This window comes from Oncorhynchus keta, unplaced genomic scaffold, assembly GCF_023373465.1.
Source record: "Oncorhynchus keta strain PuntledgeMale-10-30-2019 unplaced genomic scaffold, Oket_V2 Un_contig_2075_pilon_pilon, whole genome shotgun sequence".
Lineage (NCBI taxonomy): Eukaryota > Metazoa > Chordata > Actinopteri > Salmoniformes > Salmonidae > Oncorhynchus > Oncorhynchus keta.
The window spans coordinates 72501-85421 of NW_026282171.1; the positions used below are offsets into that span (position 1 = coordinate 72501).

The 12921-nt window shown below is 48.0% G+C and overlaps 1 protein-coding gene across 50 annotated transcripts in view; it reads left to right on the forward strand.

Moving 5' to 3' along the window:
- Positions 1 to 12921, forward strand: part of LOC118380879 (microfibril-associated glycoprotein 4-like) — a 40133-nt gene that overhangs the window by 2142 nt on the left and 25070 nt on the right. For all 50 annotated transcript variants that reach the window (XR_008107509.1, XR_008107497.1, XR_008107503.1 and 47 more), the window contains exons 2-4: positions 1 to 84; positions 387 to 483; positions 1410 to 1577. The exon at positions 1 to 84 is cut by the window's left edge and continues 105 nt beyond it. Coding sequence is in view for 1 of the 50 variants with exons in the window: in XM_052504865.1 (XP_052360825.1) it covers positions 1 to 84; positions 387 to 483; positions 1410 to 1577 (349 nt within the window). In the remaining 49 variants the exon portion in view is untranslated. The remainder of the gene's footprint in view (positions 85 to 386; positions 484 to 1409; positions 1578 to 12921) is intronic.

Sequence of the window (12921 nt, forward strand, 5' to 3'; positions counted from 1 at the left end):
GGGGTGTACACCATCTACCCTGGGGGTCCCATCACCCCCTTGCACGTATACTGTGACATGAACACGGATGGAGGGAGGTGGACTGTGAGTAGAGACCTTTATAGATCATCTGTAATGTTTGTGATGTGTCGGTGGTGCAAAACGTATGATAATGACATCTCCCCCCCCTCTGTCTCCCTCCTCTTTCTCTTTCCCCCGTGTCTTTCTCCCTTCCCTTACCTCTGTCTCTACTTCCCTCTCCCCCTCTCTTCCCTCGCTGTCCTTCTCCCCCTTATCTCTTCTCTCTCGATCTCTCTCTGCCCTCTCTCTCTGCCCTCTCTCTCTGCCCTCGCTCTCTCTCTACCCTCTCTCTCTGCCCTCTCTCTCTGCCCTCTCTCTCCTCTTAGGTGTTCCAAAGGAGAATGGATGGAACAGAGAACTTTTACAGACCCTGGGCACACTACAAATCTGGCTTTGGTAATGTGGCTGGAGAGTACTGGCTGGGTGAGTCCTCCTCAGCTCTGAGAAAACCAAACGAGAAGAAGTTAGGGGAAGGGGTTAGGAGCTAGGGGAAGGGGTTAGGAGCTAGGGGAAGGGGCTAGGAGCTAGGGGAAGGGGCTAGGAGCTAGATAGAGGAAGGGACTAGGACCTAGGGAAAGGGGCTAGGAACTAGAGGAAGGGGCTAGGAGCTAGAGGAAGGAGCTAGGGGAAGGGGCTAGGAACTGTACTGCACTGACAGCATTGAACAGTGAAGGAACTAGAGAAGGGGGTTAGGAGCTAGGGGAAGGGGCTAGGAACTAGAGAAAGGGGTTAGGCGCTAGGGGAAGGGGCTAGGAGTTGGGGAAGGGGATACGACTAAAAGGAAGGGGTTAGGAGCTAGAGGAAGGGGCTAGGAGCTAGAGGAAGGGGCTAGGAGCTAGAGGAAGGGGCTAGAATCTAGAGGAAAGGGCTAGGAGCTAGAGAATGGGGCTAGGATCTAGAGGAAAGGGCTAGGGGCTAGAGGAAAGGGCTAAGGGCTAGGGCTAGGGGCTAGGGGAAGGGGAAGGGGCTAGGAGTAAAAGGAAGGGGATAGGAGCTAGAGGAAGGGGCCAAGAGCTAGGGGAAAGGGCTAGGGGAAGGGGCTAGGAGCTTGAGGAAGGGGCTAGGGGAAGGGGCAAGGATCTAGAGGAAGGGGCTAGGATCTAGAGGAAGAGGCTAGGAGCTAGAGGAAGGGATTAGGGGAAGGGGCTAGGATCTAGAGGAAGGGGCTAGGTGAAGGGGCTAGGAACTAGAGGAATGGGCTAAGAGCTAGAGGAAAGGGCTAAGAGCTAGGGGAAGGGGCTAGGAGTAAAAGGAAGGGGGTTAGGAGCTAAAGGAAAGGGGATAGGAGGTAAGGAAAGGAGCTAGGAGCTGAAATGTAACAGGACCTTAATGCTTTCTGTTCTTGTCAGGTCTGGATAACATCTTCCTCCTGACGATGAGGAAGAAGAATGAGCTGAGAGTGGACATGGAGGACTTTGAGGGAGGGAAGGTTTATGCTAAATACACGTCCTTCTCCATTGATCCTGAGAACTACGGATACACACTGAGACTGGGCACTTATGTAGACGGAGGGGCAGGTGAGTTCTTCTTCTTCAGCTTTAACATCATCACCATCGTCTATGGTGTTACACCATAACTCTTCCCCTGTGTGTGTGTTTAGTTCCTACGGGTTGTTGGAAATGTGAACTATTTCCAACAACCCGTAGGAACTAAACACACACACAGGGGAAGAGTTATGATGTGACACCATAGACGATGGTGACATCAGATGTTCTAGCTTCCGCCACAAAGTTTAGAGTGAAGAGTTCAGTCTTAAAGGAAAACTCAACCCAAAAACTATATTTTGGTATTTGTACTTTAAAATACAGAAATCCCTGTAAAAAAAATGCATATATTTTGAAAGTTACATATCTTGAAAACCTGATTAGTGATAATTTTGGTTGAGATAATGCCAAGAGTGTGCAAAGCTGTCATCAAGTCAATGAGTGGCTACTTTGAAGAATCTCAAATATATTTTGATATGTTGAAGACTTTTTTGGTTTCTACATGATCCCATGTGTGTTATTTCATAGTTTTGATGTCTTCACTATTATTCTACAATGTAGAAAATAGTACAAATTTAAGAAAAACCCTTGAATGAGTAGGCGTGTCCAAACTGTTGACTGGTACTGAACACATTTGCATAAACCTAGTCAGGTGTATTTTGTAGCTTTTGGCAAATGTGTTCTAATGATCTAAAGTCATGCTGTTGCTACTTCCTGTAAACACACAGTCCTGTTCACAGGACATGATGGCAGACCCTACTTCCTGTAAACACACAGTCCAGTTCACAGGGAATGATGGCAGACCCTACTTCCTGTAAACACACAGTCCAGTTCACAGGGCATGATGGCAGACCCTACTTCCTGTAAACACACAGTCCAGTTCACAGGGAATCATGGCAGACCCTACTTCCTGTAAACACACAGTCCAGTTCACGGGGAATGATGGCAGACCCTACTTCCTGTAAACACACAGTCCAGTTCACGGGGAATGATGGCAGACCCTACTTCCTGTAAACACACAGTCCAGTTCACATGGCATGATGGCATACGCTACTTCCTGTAAACACACAGTCCAGTTCACAGGGCATGATGGCAGACCCTACGTCCTGTAAACACACAGTCCAGTTCACAGGGCATGATGGCAGACCCTACTTCCTGTAAACACACAGTCCAGTTCACAGGGCATGATGGCAGACCCTACTTCCTGTAAACACACAGTCCAGTTCACAGGGCATGATGGCAGACCCTACTTCCTGTAAACACACAGTCCAGTTCACAGGGCATGATGGCAGACCCTACTTCCTGTAAACACACAGTCCAGTTCACAGGGAATGATGGCAGACCGTACTTCCTGTAAACACACAGTCCAGTTCACAGGGCATGATGGCAGACCGTACTTCCTGTAAACACACAGTCCAGTTCACAGGGCATGATGGCAGACCCTACATCCTGTAAACACACAGTCCAGTTCACAGGGAATGATGGCAGACCGTACTTCCTGTAAACACACAGTCCAGTTCACAGGGCATGATGGCAGACCGTACTTCCTGTAAACACACAGTCCAGTTCACAGGGAATGATGGCAGACCCTACTTCCTGTAAACACACAGTCCAGTTCACAGGGAATGATGGCAGACCCTACTTCCTGTAAACACACAGTCCAGTTCACAGGGCATGATGGCAGACCCTACATCCTGTAAACACACAGTCCAGTTCACAGGGCATGATGGCAGACCCTACTTCCTGTAAACACACAGTCCAGTTCACAGGGCATGATTGCAGACCCTACTTCCTGTAAACACACAGTCCAGTTCACAGGGAATAATGGCAGACCCTACTTCCTGTAAACACACAGTCCAGTTCACAGGGAATGATGGCAGACCCTACTTAATGTAAACACACAGTCCAGTTCACAGGGAATGATGGCAGACCCTACTTCCTGTAAACACACAGTCCAGTTCACAGGGAATGATGGCAGACCCTACTTCCTGTAAACACACAGTCCAGTTCACAGAGCATGATGGCAGACCCTACTTCCTGTAAACACACAGTCCAGTTCACAGGGCATGATGGCAGACCCTACTTCCTGTAAACACACAGTCCAGTTCACAGGGAATGATGGCAGACCCTACTTCCTGTAAACACACAGTCCAGTTCACAGAGCATGATGGCAGACCCTACTTCCTGTAAACACACAGTCCAGTTTATAGGGCATGATGGAAGACCCTACTTCCTGTAAACACACAGTCCAGTTCACAGGGTATGATGGCAGACCCTACATCCTGTAAACACACAGTCCAGTTCACAGGGCATGATGGCAGACCCTACTTCCTGTAAACACACAGTCCAGTTCACAGGGCATGATGGCAGACCCTACTTCCTGTAAACACACAGTCCAGTTCACAGGGCATGATGGCAGACCCTACTTCCTGTAAACACACAGTCCAGTTCACAGGGCATGATGGCAGACCCTACTTCCTGTAAACACACAGTCCAGTTCACAGGGAATGATGGCAGACCGTACTTCCTGTAAACACACAGTCCAGTTCACAGGGCATGATGGCAGACCGTACTTCCTGTAAACACACAGTCCAGTTCACAGGGCATGATGGCAGACCCTACATCCTGTAAACACACAGTCCAGTTCACAGGGAATGATGGCAGACCGTACTTCCTGTAAACACACAGTCCAGTTCACAGGGCATGATGGCAGACCGTACTTCCTGTAAACACACAGTCCAGTTCACAGGGAATGATGGCAGACCCTACTTCCTGTAAACACACAGTCCAGTTCACAGGGAATGATGGCAGACCCTACTTCCTGTAAACACACAGTCCAGTTCACAGGGCATGATGGCAGGCCCTACATCCTGTAAACACACAGTCCAGTTCACAGGGCATGATGGCAGACCCTACTTCCTGTAAACACACAGTCCAGTTCACAGGGCATGATTGCAGACCCTACTTCCTGTAAACACACAGTCCAGTTCACAGGGAATAATGGCAGACCCTACTTCCTGTAAACACACAGTCCAGTTCACAGGGAATGATGGCAGACCCTACTTAATGTAAACACACAGTCCAGTTCACAGGGAATGATGGCAGACCCTACTTCCTGTAAAAACACAGTCCAGTTCACAGGGAATGATGGCAGACCCTACTTCCTGTAAACACACAGTCCAGTTCACAGAGCATGATGGCAGACCCTACTTCCTGTAAACACACAGTCCAGTTCACAGGGCATGATGGCAGACCCTACTTCCTGTAAACACACAGTCCAGTTCACAGGGAATGATGGCAGACCCTACTTCCTGTAAACACACAGTCCAGTTCACAGAGCATGATGGCAGACCCTACTTCCTGTAAACACACAGTCCAGTTTATAGGGCATGATGGAAGACCCTACTTCCTGTAAACACACAGTCCAGTTCACAGGGTATGATGGCAGACCCTACATCCTGTAAACACACAGTCCAGTTCACAGGGCATGATGGCAGACCCTACTTCCTGTAAACATACTGTCCAGTTCACAGGGCATGATGGCAGACCCTACTTCCTGTAAACACACTGTCCAGTTCACAGGGCATGATGGCAGACCCTACTTCCTGTAAACACACAGTCCAGTTCACAGGGAATGATGGCAGACCCTACTTCCTGTAAACACACAGTCCAGTTCACAGGGCATGATGGCAGACCCTACTTCCTGTAAACACACAGTCCAGTTCACAGGGCATGAAGTCAGACCCTACTTCCTGTAAACACACAGTCCAGTTCACAGGGCATGATGGCAGACCCCACTTCCTGTAAACACATGGTCCAGTTCACAGGGAATGATGGCAGACCCTACTTCCTGTAAACACACAGTCCAGTTCACAGGGCATGATGGCAGACCGTACTTCCTGTAAACACACAGTCCAGTTCACAGGGCATGGTGGCAGACCCTACTTCCTGTAAACACACAGTTCAGTTCACAGGGCATGGTGGCAGACCCTACTTCCTGTAAACACACAGTCCAGTTCACAGGGAATGATGGCAGACCCTACTTCCTGTAAACACACAGTCCAGTTCACAGGGCATGATGGCAGACCCTACTTCCTGTAAACACACAGTCCAGTTCACAGGGCATGATGGCAGACCCTACTTCCTGTAAACACACAGTCCAGTTCACAGGGCATGATGGCAGACCCTACTTCCTGTAAACACACAGTCCAGTTCACAGGGAATGATGGCAGACCCTACTTCCTGTAAACACACAGTCCAGTTCACAGGGCATGATGGCAGACCCTACATCCTGTAAACACACAGTCCAGTTCACAGGGCATGATGGCAGACCGTACTTCCTGTAAACACACAGTCCAGTTCACAGGGCATGATGGCAGACCGTACTTCCTGTAAACACACAGTCCAGTTCACAGGGCATGATGGCAGACCGTACTTCCTGTAAACACACAGTCCAGTTCACAGGGCATGATGGCAGACCCTACATCCTGTAAACACACAGTCCAGTTCACAGGGAATGATGGCAGACCCTACTTCCTGTAAACACACAGTCCAGTTCACAGGGCATGATGGCAGACCGTACTTCCTGTAAACACACAGTCCAGTTCACAGGGAATGATGGCAGACCCTACTTCCTGTAAACACACAGTCCAGTTCACAGGGAATGATGGCAGACCCTACTTCCTGTAAACACACAGTCCAGTTCACAGGGCATGATGGCAGACCCTACTTCCTGTAAACACACAGTCCAGTTCACAGGGCATGATGGCAGACCCTACTTCCTGTAAACACACAGTCCAGTTCACAGGGCATGATTGCAGACCCTACTTCCTGTAAACACACAGTCCAGTTCACAGGGAATAATGGCAGACCCTACTTCCTGTAAACACACAGTCCAGTTCACAGGGAATGATGGCAGACCCTACTTCCTGTAAACACACAGTCCAGTTCACAGGGAATGATGGCAGACCCTACTTCCTGTAAAAACACAGTCCAGTTCACAGGGAATGATGGCAGACCCTACTTCCTGTAAACACACAGTCCAGTTCACAGAGCATGATGGCAGACCCTACTTCCTGTAAACACACAGTCCAGTTCACAGGGCATGATGGCAGACCCTACTTCCTGTAAACACACAGTCCAGTTCACAGGGAATGATGGAAGACCCTACTTCCTGTAAACACACAGTCCAGTTCACAGGGTATGATGGCAGACCCTACATCCTGTAAACACACAGTCCAGTTCACAGGGCATGATGGCAGACCCTACTTCCTGTAAACATACTGTCCAGTTCACAGGGCATGATGGCAGACCCTACTTCCTGTAAACACACTGTCCAGTTCACAGGGCATGATGGCAGACCCTACTTCCTGTAAACACACAGTCCAGTTCACAGGGAATGATGGCAGACCCTACTTCCTGTAAACACACAGTCCAGTTCACAGGGCATGATGGCAGACCCTACTTCCTGTAAACACACAGTCCAGTTCACAGGGCATGATGGCAGACCCTACTTCCTGTAAACACACAGTCCAGTTCACAGGGAATGATGGCAGACCCTACTTCCTGTAAACACACAGTCCAGTTCACAGGGCATGATGGCAGACCCTACTTCCTGTAAACACACAGTCCAGTTCACAGGGCATGAAGGCAGACCCTACTTCCTGTAAACACACAGTCCAGTTCACAGGGCATGATGGCAGACCCTACTTCCTGTAAACACATGGTCCAGTTCACAGGGCATGATGGCAGACCCTACTTCCTGTAAACACACAGTCCAGTTCACAGGGAATGATGGCAGACCCTACTTCCTGTAAACACACAGTCCAGTTCACAGGGCATGATGGCAGACCGTACTTCCTGTAAACACACAGTCCAGTTCACAGGGCATGGTGGCAGACCCTACTTCCTGTAAACACACAGTTCAGTTCACAGGGCATGGTGGCAGACCCTACTTCCTGTAAACACACAGTCCAGTTCACAGGGAATGATGGCAGACCCTACTTCCTGTAAACACACAGTCCAGTTCACAGGGCATGATGGCAGACCCTACTTCCTGTAAACACACAGTCCAGTTCACAGGGCATGGTGGCAGACCCTACTTCCTGTAAACACACAGTCCAGTTCACAGGGCATGATGGCAGACCGTACTTCCTGTAAACACACCGTCCAGTTCACAGGGCATGGTGGCAGACCGTACTTCCTGTAAACACACAGTCCAGTTCACAGGGCATGGTGGCAGACCCTACTTCCTGTAAAACACAGTCCAGTTCACAGGGCATGATGGCAGACCGTACTTCCTGTAAACACACAGTCCAGTTCACAGGGAATGATGGCAGAACCTACTTCCTGTAAACACACAGTCCAGTTCACAGGGCATGGTGGCAGACCCTACTTCCTGTAAACACACAGTCCAGTTCACAGGGCATGGTGGCAGACCCTACTTCCTGTAAACACACAGTCCAGTTCACAGGGCATGATGGCAGACCGTACTTCCTGTAAACACACAGTCCAGTTCACAGGGAATGATGGCAGAACCTACTTCCTGTAAACACACAGTTCAGTTCACAGGGCATGGTGGCAGACCCTACTTCCTGTAAACACACAGTCCAGTTCACAGGTCATGATGGCAGACCGTACTTCCTGTAAACACACAGTCCAGTTCACAGGGCATGGTGGCAGACCCTACTTCCTGTAAACACACAGTCCAGTTCACAGGGTATGGTGGCAGACCCTACTTCCTGTAAAACACACAGTCCAGTTCACAGGGCATGATGGCAGACCGTACTTCCTGTAAACACACCGTCCAGTTCACAGGGCATGATGGCAGACCGTACTTCCTGTAAACACACAGTCCAGTTCACAGGGCATGGTGGCAGACCCTACTTCCTGTAAACACACAGTCCAGTTCACAGGGCATGGTGGCAGACCCTACTTCCTGTAAACACACAGTCCAGTTCACAGGGCATGATGGCAGACCGTACTTCCTGTAAACACACCGTCCAGTTCACAGGGCATGGTGGCAGACCGTACTTCCTGTAAACACACAGTCCAGTTCACAGGGCATGGTGGCAGACCCTACTTCCTGTAAACACACAGTCCAGTTCACAGGGCATGATGGCAGACCGTACTTCCTGTAACCTGTAAACACACAGTCCAGTTCACAGGGCATGATGGCAGAACCTACTTCCTGTAAACACACAGTCCAGTTCACAGGGCATGGTGGCAGACCCTACTTCCTGTAAACACACAGTCCAGTTCACAGGGCATGGTGGCAGACCCAGTCCTGGTATAACCAGGTTACCGTACTCTGTCTGTTGGATTAACCAGGTTACTGTGCTCTGTGTGTTGGTTTAACCAGGTTAGTGCACTCTGTCTGTTGGTTTAACCAGGTTACTGTGCTCTGTCTGTTGGTTTAACCAGGTTAATGAGGTCCGTCTGTTGGTTTAACCAGGTTACTGTGCTCTGTCTGTTGGTTTAACCAGGTTACTGTGCTCTGTCTGTTGGTTTAACCAGGTTACTGTGCTCTGTCTTTTGGTTTAACCAGGTTACTGTGCTCTGTCTGTTGGTTTAACCAGGTTACTGTGCTCTGTCTGTTGGTTTAACCAGGTTACTGTGCTCTGTCTGTTGGTTTAACCAGGTTAGTGTGCTCTGTCTGTGGTTTAACCAGGTTACTGTGCTCTGTCTGTTGGTTTAACCAGGTTACTGTGCTCTGTCTGTTGGTTTAACCAGGTTACCGTACTCTGTCTGGTTCCTGGTTTAACCAGGTTACTGTGCTCTGTCTGTTGGTTTAACCAGGTTACCGTACTCTGTCTGTTGGTTTAACCAGGTTACTGTGCTCTGTCTGTTGGTTTAACCAGGTTAGTGTACTCTGTCTGTTGGTTTAACCAGGCTTACTGTACTCTGTCTGTTGGTACCTGTTTTAGCCAGGTTACTGTATTCTGTCTGTTGGTACCTGGTTTAACCAGGTTACTGTATTCTGTCTGTTGGTTTAACCAGGTTACTGTGGTCTGTCTGTTGGTTTAACCAGGTTAGTGTGCTCTGTCTGTGGTTTAACCAGGTTACTGTGCTCTGTCTGTTGGTTTAACCAGGTTACTGTGCTCTGTCTGTTGGTTTAACCAGGTTACCGTACTCTGTCTATTGGTTCCTGGTTTAACCAGGTTACTGTACTCTGTCTGTTGGTTTAACCAGGTTACTGTACTCTGTCTGTTGGTTTAACCAGGTTACTGTACTCTGTCTGTTGGTTTAACCAGGTTAGTGTACTCTGTCTGTTGGTTTAACCAGGTTACTGTGCTCTGTCTGTTGGTTTAACCAGGTTACCGTACTCTGTCTGTTGGTTTAACCAGGTTACTGTGCTCTGTCTGTTGGTTTAACCAGGTTAGTGTACTCTGTCTGTTGGTTTAACCAGGTTAATGTGGTCCGTCTGTTGGTTTAACCAGGTTAGTGTACTCTGTCTATTGGTTCCTGGTTTAACCAGGTTACTGTACTCTGTCTGTTGGTTTAACCAGGATACCGTACTCTGTCTGTTGGTTTAACCAGGTTACTGTGCTCTGTCTGTTGGTTTAACCAGGTTAGTGTACTCTGTCTGTTGGTTTAACCAGGTTACTGTACTCTGTCTGTTGGTACCTGGTTTAGCCAGGTTACTGTATTCTGTCTGTTGGTACCTGGTTTAACCAGGTTACTGTATTCTGTCTGTTGTTTTAACCAGGTTACTGTGCTCTGTCTGTTGGTTTAACCAGGTTACTGTGCTCTGTCTGTTGGTTTAACCAGGTTACTGTGCTCTGTCTGTTGGTTTAACCAGGTTACTGTGCTCTGTCTGTTGGTTTAACCAGGTTACCGTACTCTGTCTATTGGTTCCTGGTTTAACCAGGTTACTGTACTCTGTCTGTTGGTTTAACCAGGTTACTGTACTCTGTCTGTTGGTTTAACCAGGTTACTGTGCTCTGTCTGTTGGTTTAACCAGGTTAGTGTACTCTGTCTGTTGGTTTAACCAGGCTTACTGTACTCTGTCTGTTGGTACCTGGTTTAGCCAGGTTACTGTATTCTGTCTGTCGGTACCTGGTTTAACCAGGTTACTGTATTCTGTCTGTTGGTTTAACCAGGTTACTGTGGTCTGTCTGTTGGTTTAACCAGGTTAGTGTGCTCTGTCTGTGGTTTAACCAGGTTACTGTGCTCTGTCTGTTGGTTTAACCAGGTTACTGTGCTCTGTCTGTTGGTTTAACCAGGTTACTGTGCTCTGTCTGTTGGTTTAACCAGGTTACCGTACTCTGTCTATTGGTTCCTGGTTTAACCAGGTTACTGTACTCTGTCTGTTGGTTTAACCAGGTTACCGTACTCTGTCTGTTGGTTTAACCAGGTTACTGTGCTCTGTCTGTTGGTTTAACCAGGTTAGTGTACTCTGTCTGTTGGTTTAACCAGGTTACTGTACTCTGTCTGTTGGTACCTGGTTTAGCCAGGTTACTGTATTCTGTGTGTTGGTACCTGGTTTAACCAGGTTACTGTGGTCTGTCTGTTGGTTTAACCAGGTTAGTGTGCTCTGTCTGTGGTTTAACCAGGTTACTGTGCTCTGTCTGTTGGTTTAACCAGGTTCATGTGGTCCGTCTGTTGGTTTAACCAGGTTACTGTGCTCTGTCTGTTGGTTTAACCAGGTTAATGTGGTCCGTCTGTTGGTTTAACCAGGTTAGTGTGCTATGTCTGTTGGTTTAACCAGGTTACTGTGCTCTGTCTGTTGGTTTAACCAGGTTAATGTGGTCCGTCTGTTGGTTTAACCAGGTTACCGTACTCTGTCTATTGGTTCCTGGTTTAACCAGGTTACTGTACTCTGTCTGTTGGTTTAACCAGGTTACCGTACTCTGTCTGTTGGTTTAACCAGGTTACTGTGCTCTGTCTGTTGGTTTAACCAGGCTTACTGTACTCTGTCTGTTGGTACCTGTTTTAGCCAGGTTACTGTATTCTGTCTGTTGGTACCTGGTTTAACCAGGTTACTGTATTCTGACTGTTGGTTTAACCAGGTTACTGTGGTCTGTCTGTTGGTTTAACCAGGTTAGTGTGCTCTGTCTGTTGGTTTAACCAGGTTAGTGTACTCTGTCTGTTGGTTTAACCAGGTTACTGTACTCTGTCTGTTGGTACCTGGTTTAGCCAGGTTACTGTATTCTGTGCGTTGGTACCTGGTTTAACCAGGTTACTGTGGTCTGTCTGTTGGTTTAACCAGGTTAGTGTGCTCTGACTGTGGTTTAACCCGGTTACTGTGCTCTGTCTGTTGGTTTAACCAGGTTCATGTGGTCCGTCTGTTGGTTTAACCAGGTTAATGTGGTCCGTCTGTTGGTTTAACCAGGTTACTGTGCTCTGTCTGTTGGTTTAACCAGGTTAATGTGGTCCGTCTGTTGGTTTAACCAGGTTAGTGTGCTCTGTCTGTTGGTTTAACCAGGTTACTGTACTCTGTCTGTTGGTTTAACCAGGTTACTGTGCTATGTCTGTTGGTTTAACCAGGTTACTGTGCTCTGTCTGTTGGTTTAACCAGGTTAATGTGGTCCGTCTGTTGGTTTAACCAGGTTAGTGTACTCTGTCTGTTGGTTTAACCAGGTTACTGTACTCTGTCTGTTGGTTTAACCAGGTTACCGTACTCTGTCTGTTGGTTTAACCAGGTTACTGTGCTCTGTCTGTTGGTTTAACCAGGTTAGTGTACTCTGTCTGTTGGTTTAACCAGGTTACTGTACTCTGTCTGTTGGTACCTGGTTTAGCCAGGTTACTGTATTCTGTCTGTTGGTACCTGGTTTAACCAGGTTACTGTATTCTGTCTGTTGGTTTAACCAGGTTACTGTGGTCTGTCTGTTGGTTTAACCAGGTTAATGTGCTCTGTCTGTTGGTACCTGGTTTAACCAGGTTACTGTATTCTGTCTGTTGTTTTAACCAGGTTACTGTGCTCTGTCTGTTGGTTTAACCAGGTTACTGTGCTCTGTCTGTTGGTTTAACCAGGTTACCGTACTCTGTCTATTGGTTCCTGGTTTAACCAGGTTACTGTACTCTGTCTGTTGGTTTAACCAGGTTACCGTACTCTGTCTGTTGGTTTAACCAGGTTACTGTGCTCTGTCTGTTGGTTTAACCAGGTTAGTGTACTCTGTCTGTTGGTTTAACCAGGTTACTGTACTCTGTCTGTTGGTACCTGGTTTAGCCAGGTTACTGTATTCTGTGTGTTGGTACCTGGTTTAACCAGGTTACTGTGGTCTGTCTGTTGGTTTAACCAGGTTAGTGTGCTCTGTCTGTGGTTTAACCCGGTTACTGTGCTCTGTCTGTTGGTTTAACCAGGTTCATGTGGCCCGTCTGTTGGTTTAACCAGGTTAGTGTGCTCTGTCTGTTGGTTTAACCAGGTTACTGTGCT